This window comes from Dipodomys spectabilis, unplaced genomic scaffold (genome assembly GCF_019054845.1).
Source record: "Dipodomys spectabilis isolate Male_0828 unplaced genomic scaffold, ASM1905484v1 ptg000067l, whole genome shotgun sequence".
NCBI classification, from domain to species: Eukaryota; Metazoa; Chordata; class Mammalia; order Rodentia; family Heteromyidae; genus Dipodomys; species Dipodomys spectabilis.
Genome location: NW_024870744.1, coordinates 2238586 through 2253238, shown reverse-complemented (window position 1 = coordinate 2253238; position 14653 = coordinate 2238586). Strand labels below are relative to the sequence as shown.

General features: G+C 49.5%; 1 protein-coding gene across 3 annotated transcripts in view; it reads right to left on the bottom strand.

Moving 5' to 3' along the window:
- The window catches only part of Slc25a25 (solute carrier family 25 member 25), a 40426-nt gene that overhangs the window by 6079 nt on the left and 19694 nt on the right, over positions 1 to 14653 (bottom strand). Inside the window, exons 2-4 of one of the 3 annotated variants that reach the window (XM_042681102.1) lie at positions 13858 to 14383; positions 1270 to 1396; positions 1102 to 1189 (exon numbers count right to left, since the gene is read on the bottom strand). In XM_042681102.1, the coding sequence (XP_042537036.1) occupies positions 1102 to 1189; positions 1270 to 1396; positions 13858 to 14076 (434 nt within the window). In that variant the 5' untranslated portion in view covers positions 14077 to 14383. Of the gene's footprint in view, positions 1 to 1101; positions 1190 to 1269; positions 1397 to 3620; positions 3859 to 13857; positions 14384 to 14653 lie in introns of those variants that run through there. The other 2 variants (XM_042681103.1, XM_042681101.1) reach the window with 2 other exon arrangements.

Here is a 14653-nt window from a genome sequence, read left to right as displayed (position 1 = left end):
TCACCCACGTGGAATCACGCCCATCTACCAGGAGCATGGCACCTCTCAGCAAGGCTGAGGCAGTAGCTACAGCCACTCAGGTACCCGTGTGCCCGTAAGAAAGGGCAAGATGGTTTACACCCCTCTTGGTAAGAAACAAAAAGCAAAACCCCAAACAGGACTATACTGGCCCACAAGAACCCCACTTAGATCAGGCGTGGAAGTCAGGGAGGGAAGCGGTCATAGGTGACACGGATACTTACTAGGTGACAGGGCCCCAGAAGTGGCCCGTTCGTATTCTGACAGACAGACAAAGGAGGATGCAGAGGAGAGAGGAGAAACAATACAAATAAGTGCTCTGAGCAGACGTTAGTAAAGCAAGCACACACCCAAAGACATGGCAGGCAGCACAGCTCGAGGTTGAGCTGCCCCAGTGACAGGCCCAGGAGCCCTGAGCCGGAGCCGGAGCCGGAGCCAAAGAACTCCCAGGGCTGTCCTTTTCACCACTGAACTACCTTCAGCATCAGACAGAGCCAGTTAGCTGTGGGAAGAAGGAATATGGTGCAAGCCCCTTCTCCCTTCCTAGCTAGGAAGAGAACACGTTGTGGGGACGCTTCTCAACAACTTGGAGTCTTCCCTCCTTCTCTTCCTGGGTCCACCGTAGATGGGTCATTCCAGAGTCATTCCAAAAGGGAGCTGGGCATGCTGGGTGCTGGTGGCTCATGCCTGAAACCCTAGCTATGCAGGAGGCTGAGATCTGAGAGTTGCTGTTCAAAACTAGCCTGGGCAGGAATCTACAGTGAACCACCAAAAAGCTGGAAGTGGAGCCGTGGCTCAAGTGGCAGAGTGCCAGTCTTGAATGGAAAAAAGTGCCCAGGCCCTGAAGTTCAAGACTCAATATTGACACATACCAAAAAAAAGGGATGTGTGGGTGTGAGGGGGAAAGCTGGTTTGCAAACCTGGGGAGAAGCTTCCTTTGGGACCGGGATACTTTGATTCTTTACGAGCACAAGAAGGCGGAGTTCAAGAAAACAGGTCAGCACAATGAACAGCGCCATAAGTTAGTCCGAGAACCGTTTTTTCCCCCCATCACCCCAAACATGGAGGTTGCTGGGCACTTACCTCTTGAGAATCTTTTCTGCCTGCTGCTCAGAGATCTTGACTCCCAGGTCCCGCAGGGACTGCATGATCTCCTGCGCATCGATCCGCCCTGTGGGGACAGGCGCAGTGAGTAGGGCCTGGCAGGCAGAAACGCCCGGCTAGGGCCATACAAGCCAGACCCAGACTCACCATCATTCTTTTTGTCCAGACTCTTAAACACCAGCCTCAGTTTCTTCTCATGGTCTTGGAGGTAATGGACAAATTCCTCAAAATCCAGCTGCCCATCCAGGTCCTTGTCACCGGCTTGCACAATTTTCTAGAAAACGAAAAGAGTTTGTGGTTTTTCTCAGAACCTGCCTTTTCCGGTCCCTGGTGGGGCCCCCTTGCCCAGGAAACTGCAATCTGGAACAAAGGTCACCCCAGTGACCTGGGATGCCCCTGTCTACTCCCAGGATATTCTAGTCCACAAGAAGCCTGCCACGTCAATTCTCAGCCCGCCAGTTACTGTTTAGACCCAAGGCCTGGCTAGAAGCCAGGAGCAGGTCCACTCTGTTTCCCTGACAAAGCCAGGACAAAGGAGGCCTCAGGAGGAGCCCTCCAGACAGAGGCCAGCAAGGCAGCCTGTCAGTGTTCCCAAGACCTGTGTGTTACACAACCAGGGTGAGCTGCTTGCACCCTGTGGGGCTGTCCCTTGCACCAGGCTCCCCATTCCCTCAGAAACTCTGCCACTTGCTCTTTCCACACGGCCCCTCCACCCCCCCCCCCCCCCAACTGGTCCCAAAACAACTCGGTGGCTAGAGTGAAAGTTTGGGGCAATGTCTGCCTGGCAGATATTCTGCCAAGGGAACACTCTGGAGGCTGAGGAGGGGGAGGAGCCAAGGGTGATTATTCTTGGGCATGTGCTTCATGGCACTGCCAGTCCCAGGTCTCAGGATGCCAGATGATATAACAGAGCCCTGAGCAGGCCCTGGCAACCAGGACAGCATTACCTAGCAATAGTCAAGTGACCTAGGGTGGCTTAAAGAGGTTCCACAGCTCAGCACCTTTGCCATGGAGCTGAGCTGCACTCAGCAACTGCAAAAGGTCTCCACACTGAGTATAGAATGTGCCGGGGTCATGTGAAACGCTTTACTGAGTTTCACAACAGCTCTAGGAAGTAGGGGCCGACATTTCCTCTATGCCAGAGCAGAAAACAGGAGTTTAGATCAGAGAGGCTAATTATTTATGGGAGGTTACACAGCCAGGGAAGTGGTGGGTGGGATTCAAGCTGAGCTTGTCCATCTCCTGAGCCACCTTCCTGCAGATACTGTGCCACCCTAAAGGTGAATTTCAAGAACGTGAGAGACAATATGAGTCACTTCAATTCAGCATCACCCAGAAGCCGGAGCAGAGGCTCCCTTAAGGAATCTAGTTATTCTTCCTGTGTTTCCTGATTCTCCACCAGACTCTATTCACTATCCACAACCAATATGCTAACGCCAAGATCTATGAGTTGATGGACCATCAGCCAGCTTGTGCTCACAAAGGATTGTTGTCACACCCTGACCACTGATGGGGGATGACCCTAGATAGATATGCTGGGACCTAGCATCGTCAAAAGCCTGGTGTGCAGGGTGTGGCTGGATCTGAGGACAGATGCTGGTATGTCTATCTGCTACCTAGGCTTATTCATTTCCTGCCAACATCTGTGCTCTCAGCCAGGAGTGGAAGAAATTTTGAATGGAACCACTGCTCCACATTTCTAACTGGAATAGCAACAGTCCACAAGCCATTGGGGGAGAAGGTGCAGAGCTCTGGCCCTCAGGTTGCCTGCCACCAAGGCGATCCATGCATTTGACTGCCTGTGACATAGACAACCCACGACTGTGCTCACTGCAGCTGATTTAAAAATACTCTTAAGAGCTGGATGTGGTGGCGCATGTGTATAATCCCAGCATTTGGGAGGCTGAGGATGAAGAATGTGAGGCCAACCTAGACTACAGAGCGTATTCCTGATGAAAAAACAAACCCACAGAGCCTCCTTTCTGTTTCCTTCCTAGGGCATCCAAAGCATCTCCAGCACCCACTGGTATCACTAGCACTGGGGACAGTGTGATCCCAATGAACTGAGAAACCAGGAGGCAAGTGACCCAAGTGACCCTCCACCTCTACAGCTCAGTTTCTCATCATCCAAGGGTCAGGACCCCTGCTGTGCCCTGCTCCTGGGGCTGCCCTCCCCTCCCATACCCAGGGATGCCAACTCCAGCCTGCTGAACCTCCAAAGAGGAGCCTCTACCATCCTCCCCCACCCCCGGCCCGCCATCTCAGCCACACTCAGTTAAAGGCACTCCATCTCTACATTCCGTCTCCCACAAGTGCCTTCCTGGAATTCCAGCCTTCCTCACGTCATGCGAAAGCAGTCGCTCCCACCCATGCCGCAGAGCTTGCCACGTGCCAACCGGGGAAAATTCCCACCCTTCCGGCAGTCTCTCCGCCGTGAGCCGCTGTGTCAGAGGACACCTATCCGCTCAGCAAACCCGCTTCTGCCCGGCCCCGCACACCTGCTTCCACTGGCGGTAGGTGGAGAACTCCTGGGAGGGGATGAAGACGCTGAGCTTGAAGATGGACTTGAGCTCGGCGGGAAGCCCCTTGGACTCAAAGTACTGGAACTCGGTCTGGGCCTCCCCGATGAGCGGCACGTACAGGCACAGGCAGAGCATGCTGGCCGGGCGGGTGCGTGGCTGCCACGGGAGCGGAGCGGAGCCGGGCGGGGAGCGGGAGCGGGAGCAGAGGCCTGCAGCCCGGCCAGAACTCGATGCCGCCGCCCGCGAAACTTGCACTTGATATGCCGGCACCGAGCCCCGCCCTTCGGCTCCGTTGAAACACGGCTCCACCCACTGCCAGCCCGGCCCGGCCAATGAGCTCCTGAGCTCCGGCCCAGCTCCGCCCCCGTGGACGGCGGCATCGGGTTGCTCAAGAGGCCAAGAGCAAAGATCAGGACTGACGTCACTGGCTCCCGCGCTACCCCGGCGGAGCCCCGGCAGCGGGCTCTGCCCTGGGTGTCCGTCCCGTGCCCAAACAAACCTTCACCCCCTGGCTGCCAGCTCCTCCAAACAAACAGCCGACAACCAGTTTTCATACAAGGTCCCCAAGTGCGTCACTCGATTCGAACTTGTCCCCTTAGTAAATCATTCCCAACAGAAAATTCAGCAGATGTGGAAAAAAAATTAATGTCCGCTGGACACTGGCCTGGGGTGGCTGAGACAGGAGTCAAAGAGCCGGTCCCCAGCCAGGCTGCGGCATGGCCCACTCACCTTCCAGCACAGCGCTGATGTGCCCGGCCCCCCCAGCCCGGCACAGCCCACAAGTACCCAGTGAGAAAACCACTTCCATGCACTCTACAAAGCAACCCATTGCCCCGCCTCAAGGCAACCAGAAGAGGACTCAAAAGGACCACAGAAGAGGAGGGACCTTAGGTATTTGCTGAGGGACCCCCCCCCAACCCCCCAGAATCAGAACTCTGGGGCCAACTGAGGCCCTGTATCAGCCCCCATAGTTTTCAGACCCAAGTCTACATAAAACACTTGAAACCTTGCATAGTCCTAGCTTTCTGACCTGGAACGTTGCTGCTCTATGTGAAACCTTTGTAAATTTCACTTAAAAAAAATTTTTTTTAAGAGTTGGGCATAGTGTACATACCTGGAATCCCAGCTCTCAGAAGAAAGGTTGAGGCAAGAGAACCTCAAATTCAAGGCCAGTTAGTGCTACAATAGTGAGGTTAAGGTCAGTCTGGGCTATATTTGGAGACCCTGCCTCAAAAAAGGAGGTAGAGAGGTAGAGTGTAAGCTATAGCTCAATGGTAGAACACTTGTCTAATATGCATAAATCCCTGTGTTAGTGATGGGGTAATCTTGACTGTCAACTTGATTGAATGGAGAAGAAGCTGGGAAATTAACTTTGGGTGTGCCTGTGAGGGAATTTCCGGCAAGAATTATCTAAGAGTGGGAGGCCCATCCTGAATGTGGGCAGCACCAACCCATAGGCTGGAGGCCAGGTGGAATAAAAGAAGAAAAAGGGAAGCTAGACACTGGTGGCTTAAGGGGGCTGGGAAGGTGGCTCAGTGGTAGAGCGCTTGCCTTGCATGCCTGAGGCCCTGGGTTCGATTCCTCAGCACCACATAAGCAAAAAGAAAAAAGCTGGAAGTGGCGCTGTGGCTCAAGTGGTAGAGCGCTAGCCTTGAGCTGAAGAGCTGAGGGACAGTGCCCAGGCCCAGAGTTCAAGCCCCACGACCGGACCCAAAAAAAAAAAAAAAACAAGCAAACAAGACACTGGTGGCTTGAAACTGTAATCCTAGCTACTTGGTAGGCTGAATATGGGAGGGCAGCAGTTGGAGGACAGCCAGGCAGAAAAGTTTTTGAGACCCCTTCTCAATCCATAGCTGGGTGTAGTGCACACACCTGTCAGAAATTGGGAAAAAAAGTCCATGAAAGCCAGGCGCCAATGGCTCATGCCTATAATCCACACAATTAAGGAGGCTGAGATCTGAGGATCATGGTTCAAAGCCAGCCCATGCAGGAAAGTCTGTGAGACTCTCATTTCCAATAAACCACCAGAAAACCCAAAGTGGCCCTGTGGCTCAAATGATAAGAGTGCTCGCCTTGAGCTGAAGAGCTGAGGGACAGCGCCCAGGCCCAGAGTTTAAGCCCCATGAGACACCCCCCCCCCCCATCTCAATAAAAGGAAGCTGCCAGTGGCTGGTGGCTCATGCCTGTAATCTTAGCTACTCAGGAGGTTGAGATCTGAGTGAGAATCATGGTTCAAAGCCAGCCTGGGCTGGAAAGTCTGTGAGACTCTTATCTCCAATTAACCACCAGAAAATTGGAAGTGGCTCAAATGGTAGAGTACTCACCTTGAGCTGAAGAGCTCAGGGACAGTTCTCAGGCCCCATGACCGACCAAGAAAAGAAAAAAAGACGGAAGCTGAACAAGTCAGAACAAGGAGACCGACAGCTCACAGCTCAGTGTCTGGGCAGGAAGTAAGACCCTGTCTTAAAAATAACATCAAAAAACGAAACAAAACAGAGATCATGGGGCTAGGAAGATGGTTCAGTGGTAGAGTGCTTGCCTCTCATGCATGAGGGCCTGGGTTCAATTCCTCAGCACCATATAATCAGAAAAAGCCATGAGTGCCACTGTGGCTCAGGTGATAGAGCACTAGCCTTGAGCTGAAGAGCTGAGGGACAGTGCCCAAGCCCAGAGTTCAAGCCCCACGACTGACAACAACAACAACAACAACCAGTGTTGTTGTTAGCCCAGCACTGGTGGCTCATATCTGTAATCCTAACTACTCAGGAGGCTGAGATCCGAGGATTATGGTTTGAAGTCAGCCCAGGAAGGCAAAATTCCACGAGACTCTTATCTCCAATCAACAATTAAAAAACTGGAAGTAGTGCTGTGCTGTAGCTCTAAAGTGGTAGAGCACTAGCCTTGAGCAAAACTGCTCAGGACAGTGCCCAGGCCCTTAGTTCAAGACCTGTGACCAACAGAAACAACAACAACAAACAACAACAGCAGTGCTGGAAATCTCTCTGTGTTAGACTGCCAGCTTAGCACTCGCACGGTCCTGAATAATCACAGTGCTGCCAAAAAGGAAAAAAAAAAAGAAAGAAAGAAAAAGAAAAAAAAATGCCTACGGGCACAGACATTGTCTCTGCTTCCTGGCTACTTACTATGAGTTGAGCTGCTCCCTTCTACTATGCCTGTCTTCTCATGATGCCCCAAACCTCTGAAAGTCAAAATAAGCCCTATCTCCCTTAAGTTCTTTTCTTAGTACTTTGTCAAAATGACAAAACTTGAATTGAGAGTGTAGCTCCCGCGTAAGAGTGCATACTTAGCAATCTTAATGTCTTTAGTACTATCCTTGGTAACAGAGACACACACAGACACACATATACACACACAGTTAAGAAACTGATACAGGGCTCAATATTCAGCATTACAAAGGAAAATCAAATGAAATTTTAAAACATTTGGTCTCTTAATCGTACAGCCATGTTGTAAATGCTTGGTAGAATTATCATAGAAAAACTTCCACAAGGCAACCCAGCTGTGGAACTCCTTTAGGAGATGAATAAGAACATTCCAGACCTTGAAAAGAGCTGATCCTTCCGGAGGCTTAACCTGCGCCCCCAGCCTGCAAGTTCCACCCCAAGCCTTCCTCACAGATCTGCACTGAGAAGGAAGAGACCACGTCACTCTCTCGCTCCTTTTATGGTGTACTGCTTCCTAATATAGATGAAATCTTCTCGCTCTGGGGATGGATAAAAATGGATAGCTATCATTTGGAGATCAACAAAATTAAAAGTACTTCTCAACACATTAGCAAGTGTTTTACAGAAAGCTGTCAGGAAGATTCTAGAATAAGATGTTGACTTTAACTTTGTGTGTTTGTGGGTGTCATTCCTAGTATTTGCTTGATCTCAGGGCCTGGGTACTTCCTGAGTTTTTTTTGTCTATTTTTTTTGGTCTGTCATGGGGCTTCAACACTAGGCCTGGGCGCTGTCCCTGAGCTCTTCAGCTCAAGGCTAGTGCTCTACCACTGGAGCCACAGCACCACTTCCAGCTTTCTAGTGGTTCAATGGAGAGAAGAGTCTCATGGACTTTCCTGCCAAGGCTGGTTTCAAACTGTGATCCTCAGATCTTAGTCTCCTGAGCAGCTAGGATTATAGGCATGAATGACTGTGCCTGGCAAGATGTTGACTTTTATGTATACCACGGTGGAACAAATTATAAGCAGGGATAGAGCATTTGGTCCTAAGGGACTTAAGTTTTAATAGCAAGCCCTGGGGTGGCTCATGCCTGTAATCTTAGCTACTCAGGAGGTTGAGATCTCAGTGAGAATCATGGTTCAAAGCCAGCCTGGGCTGGAAAGTCCGTGAGACTCTTATCTTCAATTAACCACCAGAAAATTGGAAGTGGCTCAAATGGTAGAGTACTCACCTTGAGCTTGATGACTGGGCAGACTCCTGCTCAGCCTCCCCTAAGTCCACAACGCTCAGCTGTCTCCTAAGCAGCCCAATCCTTGGGCTTTGGATACCATAACACATATTTCTATTGCTAGGGTCCCTGAAAGAAGAAGGCTTTAGGCTCAGCTGGTTTCTAAGGAGCCAAGAAACAGACATGAACAAGATCTGCCCCCTCCTCTCCTGTACTAGACAGGTGCTCGGCCTCTTGGACCACTATTCCCAGCTCCCCCCGCCCCCTTTTGTTGTCTAAGATCAAGACTCAACTCAGTATCTGATGCATTTGTTCACTGGCTGGCCTTCTACTACTTAAGCCATGCCTCCAACCGTTTTTGCTTTTATTTTCTGGATGGATGTGTATGCCTGCGCCAGCCTGGCTAGAATAGGCACATGCCTGTATTCAATTAGATCTCCCTCCATACCCCTTACCTTCTCTCACACATAATTGAACTCAGGGCCTGGGTGCTGTCCCTTCGTTTTTCACTCAAGGCTGGAGCTGTACCATTTTAGCCAAAGCTCTAATTGGGCTTTTTTTTTTTTTGGTCGGTCATAGGTTTTGAACTCTGGGCATAGGCGCTGTCCCTCAGCTTTTTAGCTCAAGGCTAACGCTCTACCACTAGAGCCACAGCGCTACTTCCGGTTTCCTGGTAGTTAATTGGAAATAAGAGTCTCATGTACTTTCCTGCTTGGGCTGGCTTTGAACCATGATCCTCAGATCTCAGCCTTCCGAGTAGTTAGGATTATAGGCATGAGCCACGAGCTCCTGGCTTCTACTTCAGCTTTTTGGTGGTTAATTAGAGGTAAGAGTCTCATGGACTTTCCTGCTAAAATCAAAGAATCCCAGTTCTAAGCCAGCCTGGGGAGAAAGTCTTTGAGAGTCTTATTTCCAATTAACCAGCAAAGAGCTGAAGAGGCAAGTGTGGCTCAGATGGTACAGTGACAGCCTTGAGTAAAAACAGCAAGCCAGAGCAAAAGGCCCTAAGTTCAAGAGCCAGTACTGGCACGAAAAACAAAAACAAAAAATGAAAGAATCTTGTGCTTGATATCACAAGAGAAATTTCAAAGTATTATCAAATAAATGCAACAGAGGTCATTACTCTACACAGACTAACAGTTTCACAGGACCAAGGAATGTTCTCTGAAATGTTCTTCAAGTGTCAAGAACACGTTATTTTACTCGGCTGACATCAATTGTATTACAACATTAGTGTTTTGTTGTTGGCGGTGTTGAATGTAGTACCCTGAGAACTAGGCAAGTGTTTTAGACTAGTATTCTACCACTTAGCCACAGCTCTACTTCTGGCTTTTTTGGTAGTTTATTGGTGATAAGAGTGTCACAGACTTTCTTGCCTGGACTGGCTTCAAATCACAATCCTCAGATCTCAGCCTCCTGAGTAGCTAGGATTACAGGTGTGAGCCACTGGTACATGGCTTTGTTTTTAAGCCAGGCTTGCACTGTCCAGACTGGCCTTCAACTGAGCAGTGTGAAATTATAAGCATGGACAGCCACATTTAGCTTAAAAAGCATTCAAACTTTTCATTCTGCTAATGTCATTAAGTCCCATAAATATGGTAGTACATTCCTATAACTCTTGTACCTAGGAGGCTGAGGCAGTAGAAACCCCAATTTGAATCCAGCTTGGGCTCCCCTTTCTCTCCCTCCAAAAAAGCGAAGTCTTTATTTTATTTTTTTTGGGTCCGGTCGTAGGGCCTGAACTCGGGGCCTGGGCGCTATCCCTCAGCTCTTCAGCTCAAGGCTAGCACTCTACCACTTGAGCCATAGTGCCACTTCCGGCTTTTTTTCTTTTTGCTTATGTGGTGCTGGGGAATCGAACCCAGGGCCTTACGCATGCAAGGCAAGTGCTCTACCACTGAGCCACCTTCCCAGCCCGCAATGTCTTTATTACACAAATTTAAATTGGACTTTGCTTACTTATTTAAAAAGTCATCCAGGGGCTGGGAATGTGGCTTAGTGGTAGAGCATGCATAAAGCCCTGGGTTCAATTCCACAGTACCACCTACACAGAAAAAGCTGAAAGTGGCACTGTGGCTCAAGTGGTAGCCTACTAGCCTTGAGCAGCTCAGGGACAGTGCCCAGGCCGAGTTCAAGCCCCAGGAAAAAAAAAAAGAGTCATCCATCCTACTGAGTTTCACAGATAATCAAAAACTCCATTTTTGGGCTGAGAGCATGCAAGTATGAGATCCTCTGAGTTCAAGTCTCAATACTGTCAAAAGACAAAAACAAAAACTAACCCAAACCCTCCCAATCCAAGATCAGGCACTAGTGGCTCATGCCCGTTAATCCTAGCTATTCCAGACTCTGAAATCTAAGGACTGTGGTTCAAAGCAGTAAAGTCTCTCCATGAGGCTTACCTCTAATTAATCAGCATAAAGCTGGAAGTAGAGCGCTGGGAAGGTGGCTCAGTGGTAGAGTGCTTGCCTTGCATGCATGAGGCTCTGGGTTTGATTCCTTAGCACCACATAAGCAGAAAAAGCCAGAAGTGGCGCTGTGACTCAAGTGGTAGAGTGCTAGCCTTGAGCTGAAGAGACCAGGTCCAGAGTTCAGGCCTCATGACCGACAAAAAAAAAAAAAAAGCTGGAAGTAGAGCTGTGGCTCAGGTGGCAGAGCTCCAGCCTTGAGTGAGGGGCTCTGGGGTCATCCCATGAGCAACATGACCCAAAAGTTGAGCAAACAGACCTGGAGAGAGACCCTCATTTGCTCAAGTCCCAAGTCTGTCAGTGACAGAGCTTGGGCTTGAAGCCAGGCCCAGGCTCTTGTTACAACATCCACTTAAAGCAACTTCCAACCTGATACTTTAGCGAGGAGATTTGGGAGCTCAGTTCTGGAAGAATACTTGGAAGCCTGACCCTGAGACCTGCTGTCAGCAACATTGCATATGGGAAGATAAGGTGTAACTTGAGCAAGTTTGGCCTTAGCCAAACTAGAGCTTTGAAAACCAGGTGGGGAGGACAATGAAGCACCAGCATCAGACCTGGATTCCATGCCTGACATCTCCCTAGCTCCCAGCTCTCCAAGATCAGGGAACAGCACACAGTAAGATTCTTCGCTGCCCTCTTTTATTTATTCTAATTTTGTGACCCAGATCTATTTGTTTCTTCTCTTCAGATGTCTATTCCTCTGACTACTATAGGGAAACAATGACTAGCACTAGATCCCGTAGAATTCAGTGGCATCAGATTCCACTTCATCCATAAAGGAGATCTCACTAGCATTTTTCCACTGCAGATCTGTCTATTATGCGCCAAAACAAAACAAAAGAACCCAGCAGGTACTTCCTGTAAGGGCTGGAATACTATGTGTAAAGAACAGAGCAGGTACGGTGTTGGTAATGTAGCACTAAGTCAGAATGTGACTCCTCCCTCCTCTGCAATGACTCAGACCAAGGCAGAAAGATTAATAAATGAAGGCTCACAAGCCCCACCCACCTTCAAGGCTCTCTAATCTCACTGGCTGCTGTGGCTGCAGTGTCTTTTGATGATCAGGTTGCCATGACAGCCCAGTGAAACGGGCCTACACTTGGCAATTACACACACAATGAACAAAATTCTGAGCTTTAGAGAAGACAGCCCCTCAGGATTTGCAAGCTCCAATGCCGTGAGGCCACCTCCCACTTGAGACTGGTGGCTTTCTTTCCCAACTGCAGATTAACTATAAGACAAAGATAAAAAGGAAAATTGGAACAGTTCCTAGAATTAAAAGCTTTCAGGAAGGAACCTGACTCAGACAGATATATTTACATGGAGGAAGTGAGAGGGAAATAAAGTAGTGCTACTGGACAATGAGGAGCTTGAGAACCAAAGAACTTCTCTGTAAGGTTTCCCGGGCCTTCTGGGGGCCTCCTTCTGACATAAGGGTCAAAGCAGGGCACTTGGTATTCGCATCTTCCATGCCTGTTGGGCTCCTTTTTAGTTTATCTGCTTTGAAAGAGTCTACACCGCTCAGATGTGCTTCCTCCCTTGCTTCAAACCAGCTGCTTAAGTCCCTTTGCTCCTCCAATACATCGACGCCAACCCATCCCCCAAGTGAGGGATCCCTGGATCTCTTGATTCTGTAGGCTAGGAAAGAGGCGGATCAGAACAGCAAGTCCTACCCGAAGCAATCCCTGGGGCAGAGCTGGCAAGAAGTGCCCATATGAGCTGGGAAATGGAGCAGTTAATTATTAAAGTGGTCATTTAAAAAAAAAAAAAGTGATTTTAAAAGCCAGCCAATCCAGGCCATAAGGAAAGTAGGGCTATAGATAAAAATGTTCCTTATAAAAACTAGTGCTATCACCATTTCTGATTGTATGTGTATGTGTGTGTGTGCACGCGCACATGCCAGTCCTGGGGCTTGAACTCAAGGCTTGGATGCTGTCCTTGAACTTTTGTGCTCAAGGCTAGCACTCTACCACTTGAGTCACAACCCCACCATTGGTCTTTTTCTTTTTTTGTGTGGTTAATTGGCGCTAAGAGTCTCACGGACTTTCTTGCCTGGGCTGGCTTCAAACTAGTACCCTTAGATCTTACCCTGAATAGCTACGATTATAGGCATGCACCACCAGAGCCCAGCTCCATTTCTGATCTTCTCTAAATCGAGTGAAAGGTGGAACGTGACCCTCCCTGGGCTCATTCAGCTTGACCACCTCAAGCATAATACCCCCGGCTCTAAGGCCTGACAACGTAGAGTTCAGCAGTGTAGATTCCCCTCAATGTCAAAGCTTACCTGATGCAAAGGTTGCTACAGCAACTTTTCTACTCTCTCTCTACTCAACAAGGTAAAAGGGGCATTGATTAAATATAGTCATTCAACTCCACAAACATTTTGGGAGTGTATGTACAATATGCTAAACATAGGGTAAAATCCCCACTACTGTGAATAGAAAAGATTCAGAAAAACCAAAGCTCAGGAGGTGAATGAGGTCGCACCTATGCAGAGAGGACAAATCTCAGTCAAATGCCCATTTTTAATTTGTTGTAATCTGAGAGCAGCCCAGCTAGCTCCACTAAGCATTGCTTTCGTAAGAGGGAGTGAGGTAGGAAAGGATAAAGCTCCAGACATATGTGGAGTTCAATCTCATCTCTAGCTCTTCTTGTTTAACCTTTCTGCGTTAGTTTTGTCATCCAGGCTGTGGGAATATTCTGTCTTACCTTGGCTCTTATGAAAGGTGGATGGATATAGTAATCCAGGGGTCAGGAAGGACTAAATGCCATTGGACTTGGCTGACCCTGAGGAGTGGCTGTGTCATTCCTAGAGGGCCGCCAGCTTGTACATTTCCTGATGCCACCTTCTCCAGGGACCTGACCTTATCCCTCTCCCTCTCCCTCCCAGACCCAATGTAACCTGGGTCCCACCTTAGGCATGCCAACAAGATCTGTCCCTAGCTTTTAGGCCATTAGGTGAAATGCCCAAGGCACCCTCTGCTACCCTCCGGCTGGTTCTGTCTGGACTGCTTAGGTAAGCTAAGACAATACACTTCAGATTATCCCTTACTTTCAAGAAGGGGATTTCCAAAGCAAAACTATCAATCCTAAGGCAAATCTTTCTTCAGGGCCACCCTGAGGTGGCCTTAGTGGGCAGCAAAATGTTTAGAGTGGCCACAGAAAGATTGTAGAAGGAACCTGAGAACTTTTTCACTGCCTAATACTCTGACTGCACGTCCCCCCTCCCCCCCCCCAACTGATTTGAAGTCCCTCTCCTCCCCGCATCTTTTTCTGAGGAAATGATCCTGAAACAGCCTGCAGACTTAGAGGTTCTCTCTCAAGAATGCCATCATTACCTTAGGAAATTGCTCTGCAGGTCCAACCACCAGCAAAATGGTGGGTCTCTTTTCCGTGGCCTCAGCCCTTCCGTTCTGTTTGCCCAAAAAGCTTGTCGTCTGGTCTCCCCGAGCAGGAGTTTGGGTGCCTCTGCCTTCATGATTGGTGTCCTCTCTGGAGCCTTGGCAGCCAGCCTTCGGGAAAATGCTGGACAGAAAATGCCCCAGCATCTGCGACATGCTGGTTTCTTCCAAATGCCACGGGTGGTGGCTGTTCACTTCAGAGGGACGTGACCACAATACCAAGGGTCTCTGGCTAACAGCTGCCTGGAAGGCTGGCGTGGGGGGTCTCAGGCTGGAAGCTCCGCATGCACAGACTGCTTCCTGCTTTTGCAAATTCGCTCACTAGCACTGCAGTCGTTCCTGGCCTGAGGAGTTCACTACGAGGATGAGGACAGGATGCCTCTGGGCTTCTGACTGACAAGGAGAGCAGCTGGGCTTCTCCAATACAAGCCCTTCTGCAGGTGGCCGGTGATCAAAGGTTTGGCTTTTAAAAAAAAAACAAGAGGAAAAAGTGATATCCAAAACAGACCTCTCCTGGAGGCTGAAGCAACTTGCCAGCTCCCCGGCATTCAGCACCCGGTTCCTCACCCAAGCCCAGGACCCGAGCATCCAGGCTGCATTCTCACTGCAGCAGCTCCCGGCCAATCACCTCTGCCGACACTACCGAGTTCATTATCCCTCCAATCACAGGCGGCAGACTGCCTCCTGCACCCCAAGTCTGCAGGGAGGTGCAGATACAAGCTCCAGCTCAGGT